Source organism: Peromyscus californicus, unplaced genomic scaffold, assembly GCF_007827085.1.
Source record: "Peromyscus californicus insignis strain IS unplaced genomic scaffold, ASM782708v3 Scaffold_11__1_contigs__length_118956290, whole genome shotgun sequence".
Lineage (NCBI taxonomy): Eukaryota > Metazoa > Chordata > Mammalia > Rodentia > Cricetidae > Peromyscus > Peromyscus californicus.
This window is the reverse complement of record NW_026294402.1, coordinates 69,938,704-69,956,940: the sequence shown is the minus strand read 5'-3', so window position 1 is coordinate 69,956,940 and position 18,237 is coordinate 69,938,704. Positions and strand designations below refer to the sequence as shown.

The 18,237-nt window shown below is 40.1% G+C and overlaps 1 protein-coding gene across 2 annotated transcripts in view; it reads right to left on the bottom strand.

The window, feature by feature from the left end:
• Myo5a (myosin VA) overlaps nt 1-18,237 on the bottom strand; it is a 156,888-nt gene that overhangs the window by 100,701 nt on the left and 37,950 nt on the right. For both annotated transcript variants that reach the window (XM_052714464.1, XM_052714473.1), the window contains exons 2-4: nt 11,132-11,242; nt 5,575-5,746; nt 3,476-3,620 (exon numbers count right to left, since the gene is read on the bottom strand). In XM_052714464.1, coding sequence (XP_052570424.1) covers nt 3,476-3,620; nt 5,575-5,746; nt 11,132-11,242 — 428 coding nt within the window. The remainder of the gene's footprint in view (nt 1-3,475; nt 3,621-5,574; nt 5,747-11,131; nt 11,243-18,237) is intronic.

Sequence of the window (18,237 nt, the reverse complement as noted above, 5' to 3'; positions counted from 1 at the left end):
ACTGCAGAGATCTGGGGAGGTCTCTAGTAGACTCCCTCTGGTTTGCTATGTTGCTCCTTAGCATGGTCTGTCCTTCACTAAGAAGAAGCAAAATGCCCATGCATTAATCCTATCATACATAACAATAGCAAATACATTTCACACTACACTGTACGGTCAAGCTAGACCACTTGTGAAACTGTTCCATCTTATAGTTGATTAAACAGAGATCCTGAGATTTAAGTTCTGTGATTATTAGGAGAGAAGCAATTAGTACAAACAGCTTTTTAAAAAAACTATATCCAGGTTAATTAGACAATACTAACTTTTTTTTCAATAAAAACCATAAATGAAACTTAGGAACATTGCTCTCTATGATTCACAAAGGACAGGAAATATATAAAATTAAGATAATACCCCACCACATGGCTATAAGGAAACAAAACTAAATTTTGATGTTTTAATGAAACTAATACTGTGATATTGGTAAAGGTGGGGTGGCTCAGAAGGTGAAGTCAGTTGGCTAGGTACTAAGTCTGATGAACTGAGCTCCATCCTTGAAATTCACATGGAGAGAGAACTGACTCCCGTAAGTTTTCCTCTGTGCTAACACACACACACACACACACACACACACACACACACACACACACACACACTATAACACACCACACCACATACAAATAAATAGTTTTAAGATGAGAAAAGACAAGTAAGAATGTGAGAAAAGGAATACAAGAGGAAAAAAAGACACGAACTCCGTTTGCCTTTTCTCCTCTAGAAGTCAACAGGGTCACTAAAAGTAAGAGTGTGACAGTATGTCACAAGGGCACTGTCCTGTAAGGAGCATGTTTAGAATGGAGATGGGGCCTGATCATTCTAAGTAAAACACCTATAACAGGGCTAACACGGTGGCTGTACAGGTAAAGGCACTTGCCACCAGACCCCTTTCTGGCCTCCTCAGATACTGCGCCAACATGAAGCACACACATACATGCAGGTGAAATACCCATACACATGGAATAAAGAAATAAACTAAGATGTTACCTCCCACCCCTACCACGTACACATGACCCACTCGTCCTGTAACTTCTTCATCTCTAGAAAGGGAACTGCTCACTTTCCAGCTCTCAGAACTAATCCTGTTGTCATCCTGACTCCCACTTCTCTCTTACCCTGCATCAGCCAGTTTTTTTCCCAGTTCCATCTTAAAAATATATCCAGAACCTATTTCTTCTCACCATCCTCATTAATATTCTGAACTAAATTGTCCTTTCTCAGCTCCTACCCCATCTCCTGACTTCTACCCCAGCTTGCTGTGTTTGTTACTGTAAAGCTACTCTGATGTGATTTCAAAGTGTAGAAAAGAGCACACCTAGCAAAACGAAGTCCTGCTTATGCTTCCCTCCGATGCAGGAGCTGTCCACTCGCCGTGTTTCTCTGTTTCTCTCAGTCTAATGCTGTCGGCAACATTGTGAGTGTAGGTTGTAAATATGGACACTCCTACCTCCTTCATGATGGTTCCTAAGTAGAGCTTTGTTCTCACCAATTTATACTGACACAAATCAGGAAGGTTAATATCACTATAATCAATCGTCCTAGTGACAGCTGACAAGCCTAAGCCTTATTTACTTTTATTCTGTTCCAGGCTTTGTTTGTGGGGTGGGACTTTTATCTAGTTTGCTGCTACATCATGTCCAGGACAGTGGTTGGCTTTTGGATTGTGATTATGAAATTTCTATCAGATGAATGTATCTTTCCTAAAGATGTGAGGGGTTTGTAGGAACAGTGGTGATGGGAAACACCAAGATTCATATCTGGGAAAGAGGGCATGTTTATTGGGTAAGGGAAAAAAAGGTAAGAAATGATTCCTGACTAAGCCAAAGCAAATACTCTGCTTGGTGACTGTAGCAGATTTTGTGGGTGCAGATTTATTAATATAAGTGATAAATATCCTAACTAACTGAAGCATATTTTCAAACTATAAGAGAAAACTAGGCAAAAAAAAAAAAAAAAAAGCAACTAACAACCTTCAGTTAAGAAATTGTACTGACTGACTCATGGGGAATATCACGTGGGATGAGGAGAATGCCAGGAAGCAAGCTGAATCTACTGACATTTGAGGGTTGCCACAATGAGGAAAGAACCATGCTTTCAGATCTAAGAAGAGCATTGGGGCTGAGGATATGCTTAGCATATGCAAAGCTCTTGCTTTGATCCCTTGAGTCAAAGAAAGCATTTTCCGAGAAGTCGTATAATTCTTGAAGTATTATGAAATTCTTCAGAGATCAATGTTAGAGTCTAGCAGTCCACGGACTTCCTCTCTGACCTGTGGGTCTCAGGCTGCACCTCTGGAACTAGAAAAATCAAGTACTGGATGGCACTGCCAGCCTAGAGGAGGATGCACTGACAGATGGAACTTTCTCAATGTTAAGCTTTAAACTTTGGATAATCATTACCATTTTATAGCATTTATCAGGCATAATGTAGCATATTATATACTGTTAATTCACTTAGTAATTTTATATTCAATATACTAATATTTTAGTGTCAGACTAATTGAATTTGAAAGATGATCTTCCTATTGATGAGACCTTAGAAAAATTATACAACTTCTCTGAGCCTCAGTTTTACCACTTGTAAAAATGAAGTTTTAATGTAATATTAAATTTAATAACAACACCAAACTCAAAAAGTTATGAAGATAAATTTTGTTAGTAAATTGAAAGTATATAGTTAACTTTAGCTCTTATGAGAAGTATTATTATTATTAAAATGTACTATTATTATTAAAACTTCAATGGGCTCTTTCATTGAAATAATTCTAAAATTATGTCATTCTTTGGCCCAAAAATGTACATTGGTTGCAAAAGCGAAAATAAAAGCCTCTATAATGTTAGCTTCTTTTCTATTCTATAAACTGCTTTGGGGGTTTCCCACGGCATATCTTACCAAGTTCCTCCTTCTAAGCAGAAGAAATTAGTTAACTATTTATGTACCCACCCTTTCACATTACAACATGTCATTTATTTTATTTCCCAGTCTCTGCCCTCAAAGGTTCGGGCTCTGTGGGTGATGGGAGACACTTTGCAGATGTTCTGTATACACACATATATTTTTAATTGCTACAAACAGATCATTTCCTTTGCCAGCTCCTACGTCTCTTAGTTATCTGGTCCTTGCTGAGTGACATTAGAGAAGTCACTTCTTACTAAGGTCACTACTAAACTCTGACTCTCTCACCTGTCCCTGCTTTGTCACAGGAGCATGATGAGATTCTGAAGGCAACTTAAAAACAAGCTATATGATCTGTTTATAAATGGGAGATGTTAATATTTAATTAAACAGTCCAGACAGTCTGAGACAAATTGGCCAAAGGTACTTAGGCAATAACTATTTACAAGTCCTCATTCTTTTTACATATTCATAACACAGCAAAGAATAAATTACCTTATCTAACAAGAGCCACGAAATGATGATAGAAGTTCCTACCAACCTTGCCATTTGCTTATAAGCCTCTTCAGCTACTGCAAAGATGTGAGGATCCATGTCACCCATGTTCTGGCCACTGTATGCATTAATAATGTCTTCTCCATAAATAGGCAGCTGTTCATAGGGATTTATAGCTACTAGGACTATTCCTGGGGGAGAAGGGGGAGAAAGAAAATGAAGTCAATGACATCCCAATGGGCACATCAAACTTGGTAAAGAAAGGCAGCACAAAACCTTGTTTCAATTTAGTTCATATTAAACTAATGAATTGCTCAAAAATCAAAATACACCACAGTCTTTGGCATTCTAAATTATTATACATAGTCCTAACTAATCTGGACTAGATTGTTTAAAATAATGTGACTTGGATAGGGATGGAGCTCAGAGCAGAGGTCTTGTCAATCATTTGGAAAGCTCTGGGTTTTATCTCCATTGTGGAAAAAAAAGTAATAATGTCTTAAGCAATTTAAATATCTTCAGGCTTAGTTAAAACAAACTGGGGGCTGAAGAGATGGCTCAGGGGTAAAGATCACTGCTCTTGCAGAGGACCTGAGTTCAGTTCCCAGCACCCATGTCAGGCAGCTCACAACTGCCTGTAACTCCAACATCTAGCAATCAGACCCTCTTTTAGACTTTGCAAGCACCCAAATGCATGTGTACACACACACACACACACACACACACACACACACACACACACACACACTCCCTATACATACAAACAATAAAATAAAAATTTTAAAAGCTCATTTCTAGAAATTTATCCAATGAAGTAATGAGAGATTCATTCAAAGGGTTTTCTTTTAGAAGGACATCACACTGGTAGTCAGTCATACACTAAAAACAGAAATAAACAAAATATATACTATAATCATTGTGATTCTACATGAGCATTTTTCCACACCACAAAACACATGCTTCTGAAGAACATTAAATGTCATAGAAAGTGGAGATAGGTTGAGGATCAGAAGTTCAAGGTTATCCTCAGCTACCTAATGAGTACCAAAACAGTCTGGGCTATATGAGCCTCAAATGAAAAAAAACATAGAAAAATATGACGTATGTGCAAAAAAGTAAATTGAGGGGCTGGAGAGACGGCTCAGTGGTTTGGAGCACTGCTACTGCAGAGGACCTGGGTTTGGTTCCCAGCACTACATGGTGGTTCATAACCATCCATAACTCCAGTTCCAGGGTATCTAATACTCTCTTCTGACCTCTACAGGCACCTGATACACTACACATGTGGTATACATACATACATGCAGACAAAACACTCCTACACATAAAATAAAATAAGTCTAAAAATATAAATTGAAGGAAAATATTTAAATAGGGACAAAAAAAGGTTATCATTAAGAATATATGAGACATAAATCCTCCTGAGAGGAAAAATGGCTGTGCCTGCTTAAACAGACAACAGTGAAGACAAGATAAACATGACATGGGTCAGCAAGCCAACGAACACATGGGAATGAATGAACACCAGATCTGGACCTCAGAAGAACCATGATTAGTAAGATAGAGGGATGGTCATGAGGGAGAAGAGCCAGAGAAGTGGGAGGAAAAAAATACGAACAAAGTAGAGCAGAGAAAAACACAGACAGATGGGCCGGGAGAAGAACTGAGGCCGTGCACACATGTTCAAGCTTCAGTTCTGAGAAAACCGTCATGAGCTGGGCTGCTGACAGCTAATACTGCGGGAAGGAGACAGGCTCACCACAATGTGTCCGTCTGGGGTGTCCAGGTGAGGATAAAGGCAGCACCGACCCTGCACCTGCACCAAATGCCAGTCTGGGGACTTCTACTCTTCATGGAGCGGGTTTTCACAAGATGAAAAGAACGGGTGACTTCAGCACTGATTCTGACGTGACTGGGAGGGGAGGGTCCCAAAGACGGACCTGTTCTTTTTATGTTGAGTGAAATCACAAATAACTTTATTTGACATGAAATGTAACTAGCTAGTGAATACTGGTGAACCTTTCTGGTAACTTTGAAGTGATTTTTGTATGTATGAAAGATTCAACCAAGCTGGCTTTGCCTGTGTGCACTTCCATCACTACATCCACCAAAGGAAAGCTTGCGGCTCATGAGCAAAGCACTTACCACAATACGTATAAATGAGTTTGGAGTCAATGAAGCGAACTCGGAGGTTATGCAGCACCGCAGGCTCATGAAGGTAGCTGAGGGCGGTGAGGTCATTCTCACCCACAAGGATGTCTGGGTTCCGTAAGTGAGGCAGCTCCTTGGTCTTGGGATCTAGACGGTATTCCAAATCCTGAGGACAGAGGATGGAACAGCTATGCCAATAAAGATGAACATGAAACAGACCTATGCACTTGATTATTTCCTTTTTCTGATCTGCCTCTTGGCTTTTATATGTATGTGTTTCCTGTCATTTTTCCATTATCAGAAAAACTGGTAAAAATGGCAAACAATAAAGAGTGGCTTTTTCATCAGACATAAGTATGCATAAATAATTTAAGGTTTTATTTTTATATTTAATTATGCACCATGTGTGTAGTGTGTAAGGGTGTATGTGTGTACATGATGCAGCTGTCCAGAGTCTAGAGAGGACATTTGATTTCCTGGAATTGGAATTACAGGCATGAGCTGCCCAATGCAGGTGCAGGAAACCAATCTCTGGTCCTCTGGAAGAGCAATACATACTTTTAACACTGAGCCATCTCTCCAGCCCCACTGTAATAATTTTTTGTTAATATAGTTAAAGAAGTCAGAGCCTAGAGATTTTAACCCCAAAATTTGAACCATTAGATGAGTTCTCATCTCCCTCTTCACTCCACATATGGGGAGAGATAAGATAGTATAGAAGAGGTCAAGAGCTCAGCTCTGGAGTCAGACTGACCTAGGTTCAAACCCTTAACTTCCATGTGGCTTTGTGTGCATTATTTAAACTAAAGCTTTCATTTGTAAGATGGTTTAACAAAAATAGCTCAAAAAGTTGTGGCAAAAGTTAAAGAAGCAATACTTGGCATGCTCTACGACCCCCTAAGAGCTCCAAGAATCCTCTGAAATTATGTGTCACACTATATGTACATATTTGGGATCAATAATGTATACTTTTCATTAGATGTTAATGAGGTTCCTGGACCCAAACATTAAGAAGTACCATGTGGGCTGGTAAGATGGCTCAGTAGGTAAAGGCTTTTGCAGTTAACCTGATGACCTGAGCTCGATCCCCACATAGCGAAAGGAAAGCAACTCCTGAAGCTGTCCTCGGACCGCCATATGCACACATCATGGCAGGAATGCATATGTGCACACATACGTGAATATGCACACTAAATGTCAAAATAAGTTTAAGAAGTACTATGCATTATAAATCATAGGCATATGGGACTTTTTGACAATGCCAATGACGGAAGCTGCCACTCTACTATATATTAAGGACAAATAGCATAGGACAGATGAGAAGGGGGAAAGGTAAGTTCAGTTACAATGGAAGCTGCTAGTTTGTCACTACTGAAGATGCACAGAGAGGTCAAATACTCAATCAGGTATGAACGGGTTACAGTACAGGACAGGCATGACACTTTGTGCCTTTCCCTCTGTGTTTTGTCCTTTTCTGTGGCTGACTGCTCACTGCATTGACCGTCAATCTACAACTGTTTCCTCACTGTTCCAGTCCGGGTCCTCTAAATTCCCCTCACTACATTCTGCTTGCCTGCTCACCTACAATGTAATGTTTGGGGTCAGGAACCTCATTTACCTTTTCTGTTTATGTCTAAATAGTGTGAAAATATGGGCTGATAGCAAGCCCTGGAGGGTGTGGGGTTTTAGAAATGCTCATGATCATCATGGTTTGATAACACAATTCATCATATGACTTCAGAACAGCAGAAGGACATCCCAGAATGTTCTTCTCAGTCTTCATGGGAGGATGGGCAGTTGCTTGGTCAATGTGGGAAGAAAATGGAACTGGATATTAGAGAAGACACTAACAAGGCCAGGGTCATCTATAACATATTTATGAAAATTTCCTCTTGGAATGGATATAATCTGCTTCTCTGAAATGACTAGTCATTATCAAATAAATATGCATTTCTAATATTGCAAAGACCATGTTTTTTCCTATTGTATTCTAGGACCTAAAATACTGTATTTCCTAAAAAAGACATTGGTTAGTTGTAGGGAGACTTTGGCTATTTTTATTTACTTATACCCTGTTCTAAGAATTACTCCTCTTCCTCCTCTTTCTCTTCTCTTTTTGTTTGGTTTTGGTTTTGGTTTTGGTTTCTCTGTGTAGTTTTGGTGCCTGTCCTGGATCTCGCTCTGTAGACCAGGGTGGCCTCAAACTCACAGCAATCCACCTGGCTCTGCCTCCTGAGTGCTGGGATTAAAGGCATGGGCCACCACTGCCCCAGCTTGTTTTTGTTTTTGAAACACAGGATCTCATGTATCCTAGGCTGGCCCTAAGTAATTCAGGATAACTCACAAACTTCTGATTCTCCACTCTACTTCCCAAGTGCTGGGACTACAGTGTGCTTGACTATATACCAGGTTGATGCCTTGCTTTTGTTAATTACATTGACTTCAGGCAAATCTATCTGATGCCTCTGAACCCTAGTTTCCTTATTTGGCAAACAGTAACAATATCACCTACCAACCCATAGAGCTGTGAACTGACATTAGAACATATAGCCCAGCAGGTCAAACAGAGTGTCTAATACTACGAAGCAGATGAGTAATAAATGTTGGATGTTGTAATTCTGTAGTTTGACATTCAGGGCTTTCTTAATTTGGTCTAATTCTCTACCAAGTCTCCTTGTCTCAGTGATGTTTTCCTGAAATCCATGTTCATAGTGCCTTCTCTGAAACACAAACTACACTATTTGTATTTTAAAACACTGTAATTGCTCCCCATACACTAGTGAAGTACAAGAGTTTTATCAAAAATACCAAGTTCCCTGTGGTATTTTTTTTAGTATTAATTATGAAAGCTTGGCCTTTTCCCCAACTAGCTCTTAAATTAACTTGTTTTTATTAATCTTTATTCTGCCATGTGGCTCAGTTACCTCTCCTCTGTACCGTATGTCTACTTCTTCAGTGTCTCACTGGGATCCCCCTGCCTGAGTTCCTCTCTTTGCCTGGAAGTCCTACCTAGTCTCTCCTGCCTACCTATTGGCCATTAGCTTTTTTTTTTTTTTTTTTGGTTTTTCGAGACAGGGTTTCTCAATGTAGTTTTGGTTCCTGTCCTGGATCTTGCTCTGTAGACCAGGCTGGCCTTGAACTCACAGCAATCTGCCTGACTCTGCCTCCCAAGTGCTGGGATTAAAGGCCACCACTGCCCGGCTGCCATTAGCTCTTTATTAAACCAAGCACTCTGACACATCTTTATACAGCATAAATAAATATTCCACAACATTTTCCCCTTTTTGTCTAAATAAAAAAAAGGAGAGGGTTTAACTCCAACACAGTGAACTATACATAAAAGAACAATTATCAGGTAGGAATTACACTCGCACTGTCCAGTCCATTTGGTTTTGGTTTGCATGCCACCCTCACTTCACATCCTAACAACACAGCTTGTTCTCTACTATGTATGTCTTCCCAGTCTATGTCCACGCTTTCCAGGGTGATTATGTATGTCTTCCCAGTCAATGGCCATGCTTTCCAGAGTGACTATGTATGTCTTCCCAGGCTATGGCCACGCTTTCCAGGGTGACTATGTATGTCTTCCCAGTCTATGGCCACACTTTCCAGAGTGACTATGTATGTCTTCCCAGGCTATGACCATGCTTTCCAGAGTGACTATGTATGTCTTCCCAGGCTATGACCATGCTTTCCAGAGTGACTATGTATGTCTTCCCAGTCTATGGTCATGTTTTCCAGGGTGACTATGTATGTCTTCCCAGTCTATGGCCATGTTTTCCAGGGTGACTATGTATGTCTTCCCAGTCTATGGCCACGTTTTCCAGAGTGACTATGTATGTCTTCCCAAGCTATGGCCATGCTTTCCAGGGTGACTATGTATGTCTTCCCAGTCAATGGCCATGCTTTCCAGGGTGACTATGTATGTCTTCTCAGGCTATGGCCATGCTTTCCAGGGTGACTATGTATGTCTTCCCAGTCTATGGCCATGCTTTCCAGAGTGACTATGTATGTCTTCTCAGGCTATGGCCACGCTTTCCAGGGTGACTATGTATGTCTTCCCAGGCTATGGCCATGCTTTCCAGGGTGACTATGTATGTCTTCCCAGTCAAAGGCCACACTTTCCAGGGTGACTATGTATGTCTTCCCAGTCAATGGCCACGCTTTCCAGGGTGCCTGAAATGAAATGTCACCTGTGCACATCCTTCATTTAGTGTTTACCTGACTCACTAGCTCCCTCTGATCATACATTCCTCTGACCTATTTTTAATTTTGTTTGTATTATATCTTGTGCCGTACTATTGCAAGTGTGCTCATCTCTTACCAGGAAATGATGTCAAAACCCATGCCTTTTGACAGTTCTTAGCATGGTTATGGTACCTAATAGCAGTTACCTTAATATGTATTTGCTGAATGAAAACACATACCTTTCTAAATATCCACCCCATGGGTTGGGGGTTATTAACTCAAGGAAGAGCAACTTAGCATATTCCTTGGGCTACACCACTGAGGAATATGACTCCCCATCCCTAGACACCATTTACTATCTGTAACTCTTCAGGGAGGGGTGGGGCCTTATAAAATCTTTTTCCGTCATGCTGTAATGTTTCTAGACCTAGTCCTGTGCAAGCAGTCACTGCTATGAGTTCAAGGTGCAATAGCCATGTTATGTCAGGAAAACAGCATTTCATAGAAACCCTATCCTAACATCCTCCAGCTCTTACATTCTTTCTCTCTCCTCTTCTGTAATGTTCTTTGAGCCTTAGACAGGGTAATATAGATCCCCATATAGGGCTGAGCACTCAACACTGGGACTGTAAATTCTTTTTTTTTTTTTTTTTTTTTTTGGTTTTTCGAGACAGGGTTTCTCTGTGTAGCTTTGCGCCTTTTCCTGGAACTCGCTTTGGAGACCAGGCTGGCCTCGAACTCACAGAGATACGCCTGGCTCTGCCTCCCGAGTGCTGGGATTAAAGGCGTGCGCCACCACCGCCCGGCCTGGGACTGTAAATTCTTTAAAGAAAATGAATGTCACAAAGTTCTGTTTATGAAAAAGTGTGACATATCCTGTCAAATGCTTTGGAACCAAGATGAGTTCACTCACTCATAATGCAGCCAGTCAGAGGCACGGCTGCTTGTAAGGTCTTCTGGTGACTAGCAAAATGCTTCATATACAACAGCTCCTTAGTAACTATTTCCAAAATACCAAATCTTACACTGGCACTTAGTTAATATGAAATAAGTGAAATGCTGTCCTAAACATAAAATATGGATGCACAGTCAAATCTTTAGTATTAAAATTAGATATTAAGGCAAATTTGATAATCATGATAAATGTAGAAGCTAAAATGATGCTGTTTTAAAGCATGTCTTGTTTTCACTGTCCTCTGTGTAGAGTACAGAAAAAGTATCATTTTTATCAAAATAGTAAATAACAATATTAGAGTAATCCAACATTTACACTATAACTGAGATTAAGCGAATTATAGTAAGGTTTTTTTCTTCCACCCTCCAGCTCTTCAGGCTAAACACAAAATGAAGGTAAAGTCCTTACCTGCCCTTCCTCAAGGTGAAGCAGGAGCACTTTATCTCCAGGCTTATAATCTTTCAGCAACTCTGCTGACTTCCACACTTCCTCAGGATCAGGTATCCAAACCCTGGCAAACTAGAAGACAAAAAGGAAAAAATTTAAGCTAGCAAAAATCAATCACCTAACAATCATATATATAACATGCCATATTACAACTTTACTTATAATTAATTTATTGAAAAGGCATCTTAAGCAAGGTATGGTGGTGCATGTCTACAATCCATCACTGGAAGGAAAAAGGAAGATCAGAAATTCAAGGTCAATCTTAGCTATATAGTAAGACCTGGAACCCTGTTTCAAAAACAAAACAAAACAAAACAAAATAAAAAAAGACTCTGGGCTATATGAAATTTGCATTTTGTTTGTTAGTTTGTTTGAGACGGCATTTTATTACATAGTCTAGCTTGGCCTTGACCTCACAGTCCTCCTGCTAAGGCCTGCTGAGTATTGTGATTACAGGTATATAACATGCCTGCTATGACACTTACTTTTAAAATTAGAAAAGTAGGTTAGCCCCAGTACTACTACCGTTCCCAAAGTATATAAATAATATGCTCTGAAAAAAATAACTAAAATTAAAGCCTGGCTTTGCTTTATATAGTAAATGTAATTTGGGGTAAAAATTTACATATAATGTCTATTTTCAAAGTTCTAGGATGGTAATTCGACAGCATAGTCATCTCTCTGTGGTAGCATTTGCAATCTAAATCTTTCATTGTGGTTTCATCATCTGCAAAGCCTTGGTGACTTCCCAGATACCCTTCAGAAACTATTCTAGTGGGGAGGTGAGAAATAAGCGTGTGGCCTTAAACCACAGGTGACTTATAGACTATATATCTACAATTTTCTTCGAAAAATGATTTCGATGCTTATTTTAAAAGTTGAAGAAAACATTGTTATTTGAAAATTTGCACACATTATTTTATGAAGATTAATGGAAATGGTATTTGGCTAGCAATACACTTGGCTCAAGTAGCCTCACTATCATGAAAATGTGTGATAATCACCACAAAGTCCTAAGACTATAGCCTCAACTAGTTGTTCTCTGGATCTAAGCCAGACAGGTGATTTTGAGAAAAAGTACAATATATATTAATATGCATGAATCCTACTAACACCACAGTGAAGCAGCATGCAATGTCTGCTTAGACTCTCCAAGAAGGAATTGCCCTTTAAAATATAAGTACTGTCGTCTCGGTTGTTATCCAAGCTAGCGGGAACTCATGAACTTTAGACCAACAGCTGTGGAGCTTGCATGGGACTGGAATAGGCCCTCTGCATAGTGAGACAGTTGTGCAGCTTGGCCTGCTTAAGGGGCCCCTGGCAGTGGAATCAGGATCTATCCCTGTGCATGAGCTGGCTTTTTGGAGCCCATTGCCTATGGTGGAACATGTTGCACAGCCTTGATGCAGGGGGGAGGGGCTTGGACCTGCCTCTACTGAATATACCAGGCTTTGCTGACTCCCCATGGGAGGCCTTACCTTTTGCGGGGAGGAGATGGGGGGTTGAGCTGGTGGGGGAAGGCTGGGGAGGAGTGGGAGGAGGGATGAGAGGGGGATCTGTGGTTGTTATGTAAAATGAATAAAAAATTTCTTAATAAAGAAAAAAAAAGAAGTACTAAGAAAAAAGGAAAGGAAAGAAAATATGAGTACAGGGCTGTGAGGATGGTACCGCAGGTAGAGTGCTTGCCACTAAGCCCCAGGATATCAATTCAATCCCTGGGACCCATGTGGTAGAATGAGAGAAGGGATTCCTGCAAATTGTCCTGACTGCCACTTGGCATGAGCTTCCCTGACATCCAACACACACACACACACACACACACACACACACACACACACACACACACACACACACCACAGAGGAAATGAAGAAAAAAAATAGTCTTAAGTTCTAATGTTGGGTTTTATGAATAGATCATAATGTAGGACAAGCTAGATCCAGTTGGCTGAGGGAGACATTGATATAGGCCAAACTAAATCTCTTCTTTGACCTGTACTTATATTCTCATTTTATGTAAAACCATCTCTAGATCCTCCCTCCCTATTCCCCACCTCTCTCTTCTCTCCTTCCTTCCTTCCTCCCTCCCTCCCTCCCTCCCTCCCTCCCTCCCTCCTCGCTCCCTTCCTTCCCTTCTTCCTTCCAGGAATGGCCGTACTGAAGACTGAACCAATGCTACGTAAACACTATCACTGACCTGCATCCAAACCCTTTTTCAGTTGGAAACAGGGCTCACTAAGAAGGCTTAACTTGCTTTGTAAATAAGGCAGGCCTTAAATTTATGACCCTCCTGCTGTGCCAACCAAGCCACTAGAACTACAGGTGTGCACCATCATGCTCAGCTAGACTTGAATTGTGTATGTGTGTATAGGTGCACATGCATGTGCATGTATGTGGAAGTGTGGAAGTCAAGAGTTTATATTAAGTATCTTCCTCTACTGCTTTCCATCTTTTTGCTTTGAGACATGGTCTGTAGCTGAACTTGGAGCTCACCAAGTCATCAAAACTAAACAGCCAGCAAACTTCGGCGATATGCCTGTCTTTACCTCCCTAGAGCTAGGATTACAGGCATGTACTAATGGTCTAGCTTTTTATGTCCATGCTGGAGACCTGAACTTGGGTCCTTTTGTTTATATGACAAGCACTTTACCAGCTAAGCCATCTCCCCGGCCCTGGGTTTCATTGTCAATAGTGAACAAGGTATAATCTACTTGGGTTTCGAGCTGAAATGACATCTGGATTTAGGTGTACACCATGTAGAGCTATTTCCAGAGTAGCTGTAATGTGACAATAGTCTAAGTGCTAGCCACAAGTTCTGCAAACCTATACCAACAGCACTCCCTAGTAAAAGAGCAATGTAAATGATCTAGTGATAAACTTAAAGGTGGGGAAAGAGAATAAAAAGGCTGTGGGTGACAGAAAGCAGAGGAGATCTAAGCCTCCAGAGAGCCTAAAGGGAAGGTCTCGGGGCAGGAAAACATTTATCTCAGCCCACCCCTGTACAAGACAGATGAGCCTCTGTACTGACAGATTTCTAAACCTTCCTTTTGAGAAACTACTATGACATAATGTAGTACTTTCAAAACAAACAAACAAACAAAAAAACACCCATTGCTCATGGCTGTGATGTTTAGAAAGCTAGGTGTAGCGGTGAACTCAGGTAACCTGAGTTCTTGAGAGACTGAGGAAGGAGGATTGACTAAGGTGAAGGTCATCTTGGGCGACATAGTGGATTTCAGGCCAGTAAGGATAACAACATGAAATTCTGTCTCAAAAAAAGAAGACAGAAACAAAACAGAAAATAGTATATTTTATATAGATTAAAACTCACTCAATTTTTTCATTTTTCTTTTATGATTATGGAATCATAAAAGAAAACAATTTGCAAAGGAAAGAGTACTGAAATTTTTAGTATGACAGAGTATGATGTTAGAGCTATATTATACTATATTACATTACATTGGCATATTATATCATATTAGAATTATAAGTTCTAGTCCAACTACCATACTTGCCTTAGCCTTTACTTCAGACAACTATAACAAGAGATGACAGCAACAGCAGTCTCTGTCTTAAGGGTTATACACACAGAAGCTTTGTAAACGTATAATAAAAAGTATTAACAATGTTCAGGACAGGTAAGGTTGCTAATTTTTCTCCTTAGGAAGTGATTTGTAATGTCATAAATAAAAAATGTTTAATGAAATTTGTTTTATAACTTTTTCTCTGGTACACAGTCTATAAACTGAGAAATAAAATTAAAAATCACTAATTCGACAAGAATTTCTATGTAACTTTTCTGGTTGTTTGAATGAGAACCGCCCCAGAGGTTCACATGTCTGAATACTTGGTTCCCAGTTGGTGGAACTGTTTGGGAAAGGTGAGGAGGTGTGGCCTTGTTGGAGGAACTGTGTCACTAGGGGTGGACTTTGAGGTTTGAAAAGACTTGTGCCATTCCCAGTGTGCTCTGTGTTGTGCTTGTGGATCAAGATGTGAGCTCTCAGCTGCCGTTCCAGCCCCCTTCCACCATGTCTTCATTCCTCCAGCATAGACTCTCACTCTAGGAATCCGATTAAGCACGTTTATAAATTGCTGTGGTCAAGGTGTTTTATCACAGCAATGGGAAAGCATCTATTACATGCTCCACCTCTTACTTTACAAAGTTAATATTTTGTATTTTTCTCTAAAATGATCTACTAGCTCCAGAAAAGAAAAACAAAATAAAACAACCCATAAACATTTGACATTCACAGTCATGAAATTACCTACTACCTTGACTGATGAAAACAGAAAACCTCAATGAACCGGGTAAGCTTGGAGAGGAGTGACCGGCCTTACCTAACTAGGAGGAGACTTTAGAGACGCACCTGTGCATTAACAGCTCCTATTTCCACAGGGCTTTGCAATGAGGACTTGTCAAAAGCTGCATTCCCAGAGCATGGCAATAATGCATTCATACAATTGGATGGCTAATGCCCTCACCTGCACATGAGGCAAGATATTTATACAGGCTTCTCTAATAATCAACTCCTTTTACCTTACTGCTACCTCTTAAGAAAGCATCCAAGGAGAAACAGCTATGAATCCTGTATATTCTTACAATTGCCTCCTTGTGCTTCTTCTCCATAGTAGTGAGAACCCAACTTTCATCCTAACATGCTTCTGTTACTTCTCACATTACCTTCCACTCCTTCCCCAGGACCCAATGCAAATACACACAGAAACCCCAAGCAACAGGACTTAACCCATTCACTTACATCCAGCACATGGATCAAGGGACACAAGGCAAAAAGACAAGGCCTCTAGATCACAGGGAAAACCTCCAATGCGACAGTGCAGTGAGAACCCAGCATCCATCAGAAATAGGACAGATACATACTGTGGATCAATCTACCTCCTACATTAGACTATATACTCCTTCAATGTCATCTTCAAATCCCTTGAATGTTGACAAAGCAACTTGGACCAGTTGTTGGGTAGCACACATGTTGATTTTATTTAAGATCAAAGGATGAGAGATGAAAAGGCTTGGATGAGAAGAAGCAAAGGTAAACTTTAAAGGTTTAACTTGGGGTTCTCCATGGAGCCACCTTATGGTGTAAGGTCACAAGCATGTTTGAGATGGGACATGAGTAAAGTACTTAAATAGAGAAATTCATAAAGCAAGAAGGTAAACAATGATATGAACTGTAGGAGAGTCAAAACAAGGGTTTGGGATTTGAGATACATACTATGAATACAGCAAAACAACAACAAAAAGTTCACTATAAATCTGCAAAAGATGAAGGAATGAGTAAAAGCTTAAAATAGATCAAATTAAAATATAGACATTGGGCCGGGCGGTGGTGGCGCACACCTTTAATCCCAGCACTCGGGAGGCAGAGGCAGGCGGATCTTTGTGAGTTCGAGGCCAGCCTGGTCTACAGAGCGAGATCCAGGAAAGGCGCAAAGCTACACAGAGAAACCCTGTCTCGAAAAACCAAAAAAAAAAAAAAAATATATATATATATATAGACATTGGGCGCTGGGCAGTGGTGCATACGCCTTTAATCCCAGCACTAGGGAGGCAGAGTCAGGCAGATCTCTGAGTTTGAGGCCAGCCTGGTCTACATAGTGAGTTCCAGGACAGCCAGGGCTACATGGAGACACACACACACACACACACACACACACACACACACACACACACACACATGAGTTGGGTTAAGTGACACAGTACTTGCCTATCATGCACAACATCTTGGGTTCAATCCCCAGTACTGTAAAATAAATAAAGATTTTTTTAATGTAAACACGTCAGAATTATAATAACTGGATCTACTTGAATTGAAATAACTAAGGTTGAAGTAAGAAATAAGAGGAAGGATAAAATGAGACAGGCTAAACTTTGTAATATGCAAAATCTGAGAAGATAATGTTAGCACAGATTTAAGTTGCATAATATAGCATGCAAGGAAAATAAAAGCCTTCTGTAATTTTCACAATACTACTTAATTGGCCTCCCTGGCAGTGATGATGTAATTCTGACAATCTAATGGAAGTGCACCGGAAAGGCAGGTTCCAGAACATGCTTGCCCAGGTATGCACGAGAGAGGGGCACTAGACCATGCTACTGTGTGCAGCACAACCCTTACGCCTTCTAGGGAGACCCATCTCTTCCTGCTTAAGGAGGCACCAGTCATCTTTTTGTTTCCTGCCATAATGACAATACTGAAAAGATCCTTGATTAGTACAAATGACTCACTGAAGTTGTGCTAACTTGCATTTTGTCAGTCAAGGAAGTCAGAAATAGGGACACCAAAAGCAGCTGTGTTTCTGATGCCTCAGACATTCAGGAATAAAATCAACAGCATTAGCAAGAACCAGCCAAACCTTGAAACCCAGCAAACCTTACCCACATGATCCTCTCTTTCCCTCTAAATTCCTTCATACACTATTCAATTCACATAGTCTATGAGCATCTTTCCTACAGTCCACATTAAATTATTAGCATCTCAATAATTCAATTTGTGTTGGTGTATTCACCCAATCTGAATGTTTGTGAAATGATTTTGTACCATTTTAAAAAGTCTGGTATAAGTATGTGTGTGTGTGTGTGTGTGTGTGTGTGTGTGTGTGTGTGTGTGTGTGTCCATGCGCGTGTCTATGTCCCTCTGACACATGAGCTGAGGAGAGAGATCATCATCAATGCCCCTTCTTTGAACCTGACACATTAATGACATTTTACATGGCTACTAACAATTATGGAATGTCTAGGGTGAAATATTCAGGTACTATTACTCTAAAATGTACACAATGGGCTTTCTAAGGTAAAGGGGAAACTACTAAAGAAACTAGGAAATCTTAAAAAAATGTTACACTTAATAATTGTATATTTAATTTAAAAACTTTGAGTTATCTCATACAAATAAAAGAAGATATGTGTATGTACATATATATGTATTTATATGTATGTATATATGTGCACTTATATAATTAATTATATATATGTTAAACAAAAGAATGATCCAATGAATTCTCATACAGCCATCATTTAGGTTTAGGAGTAGAATATCAGTGATTGTATTGAA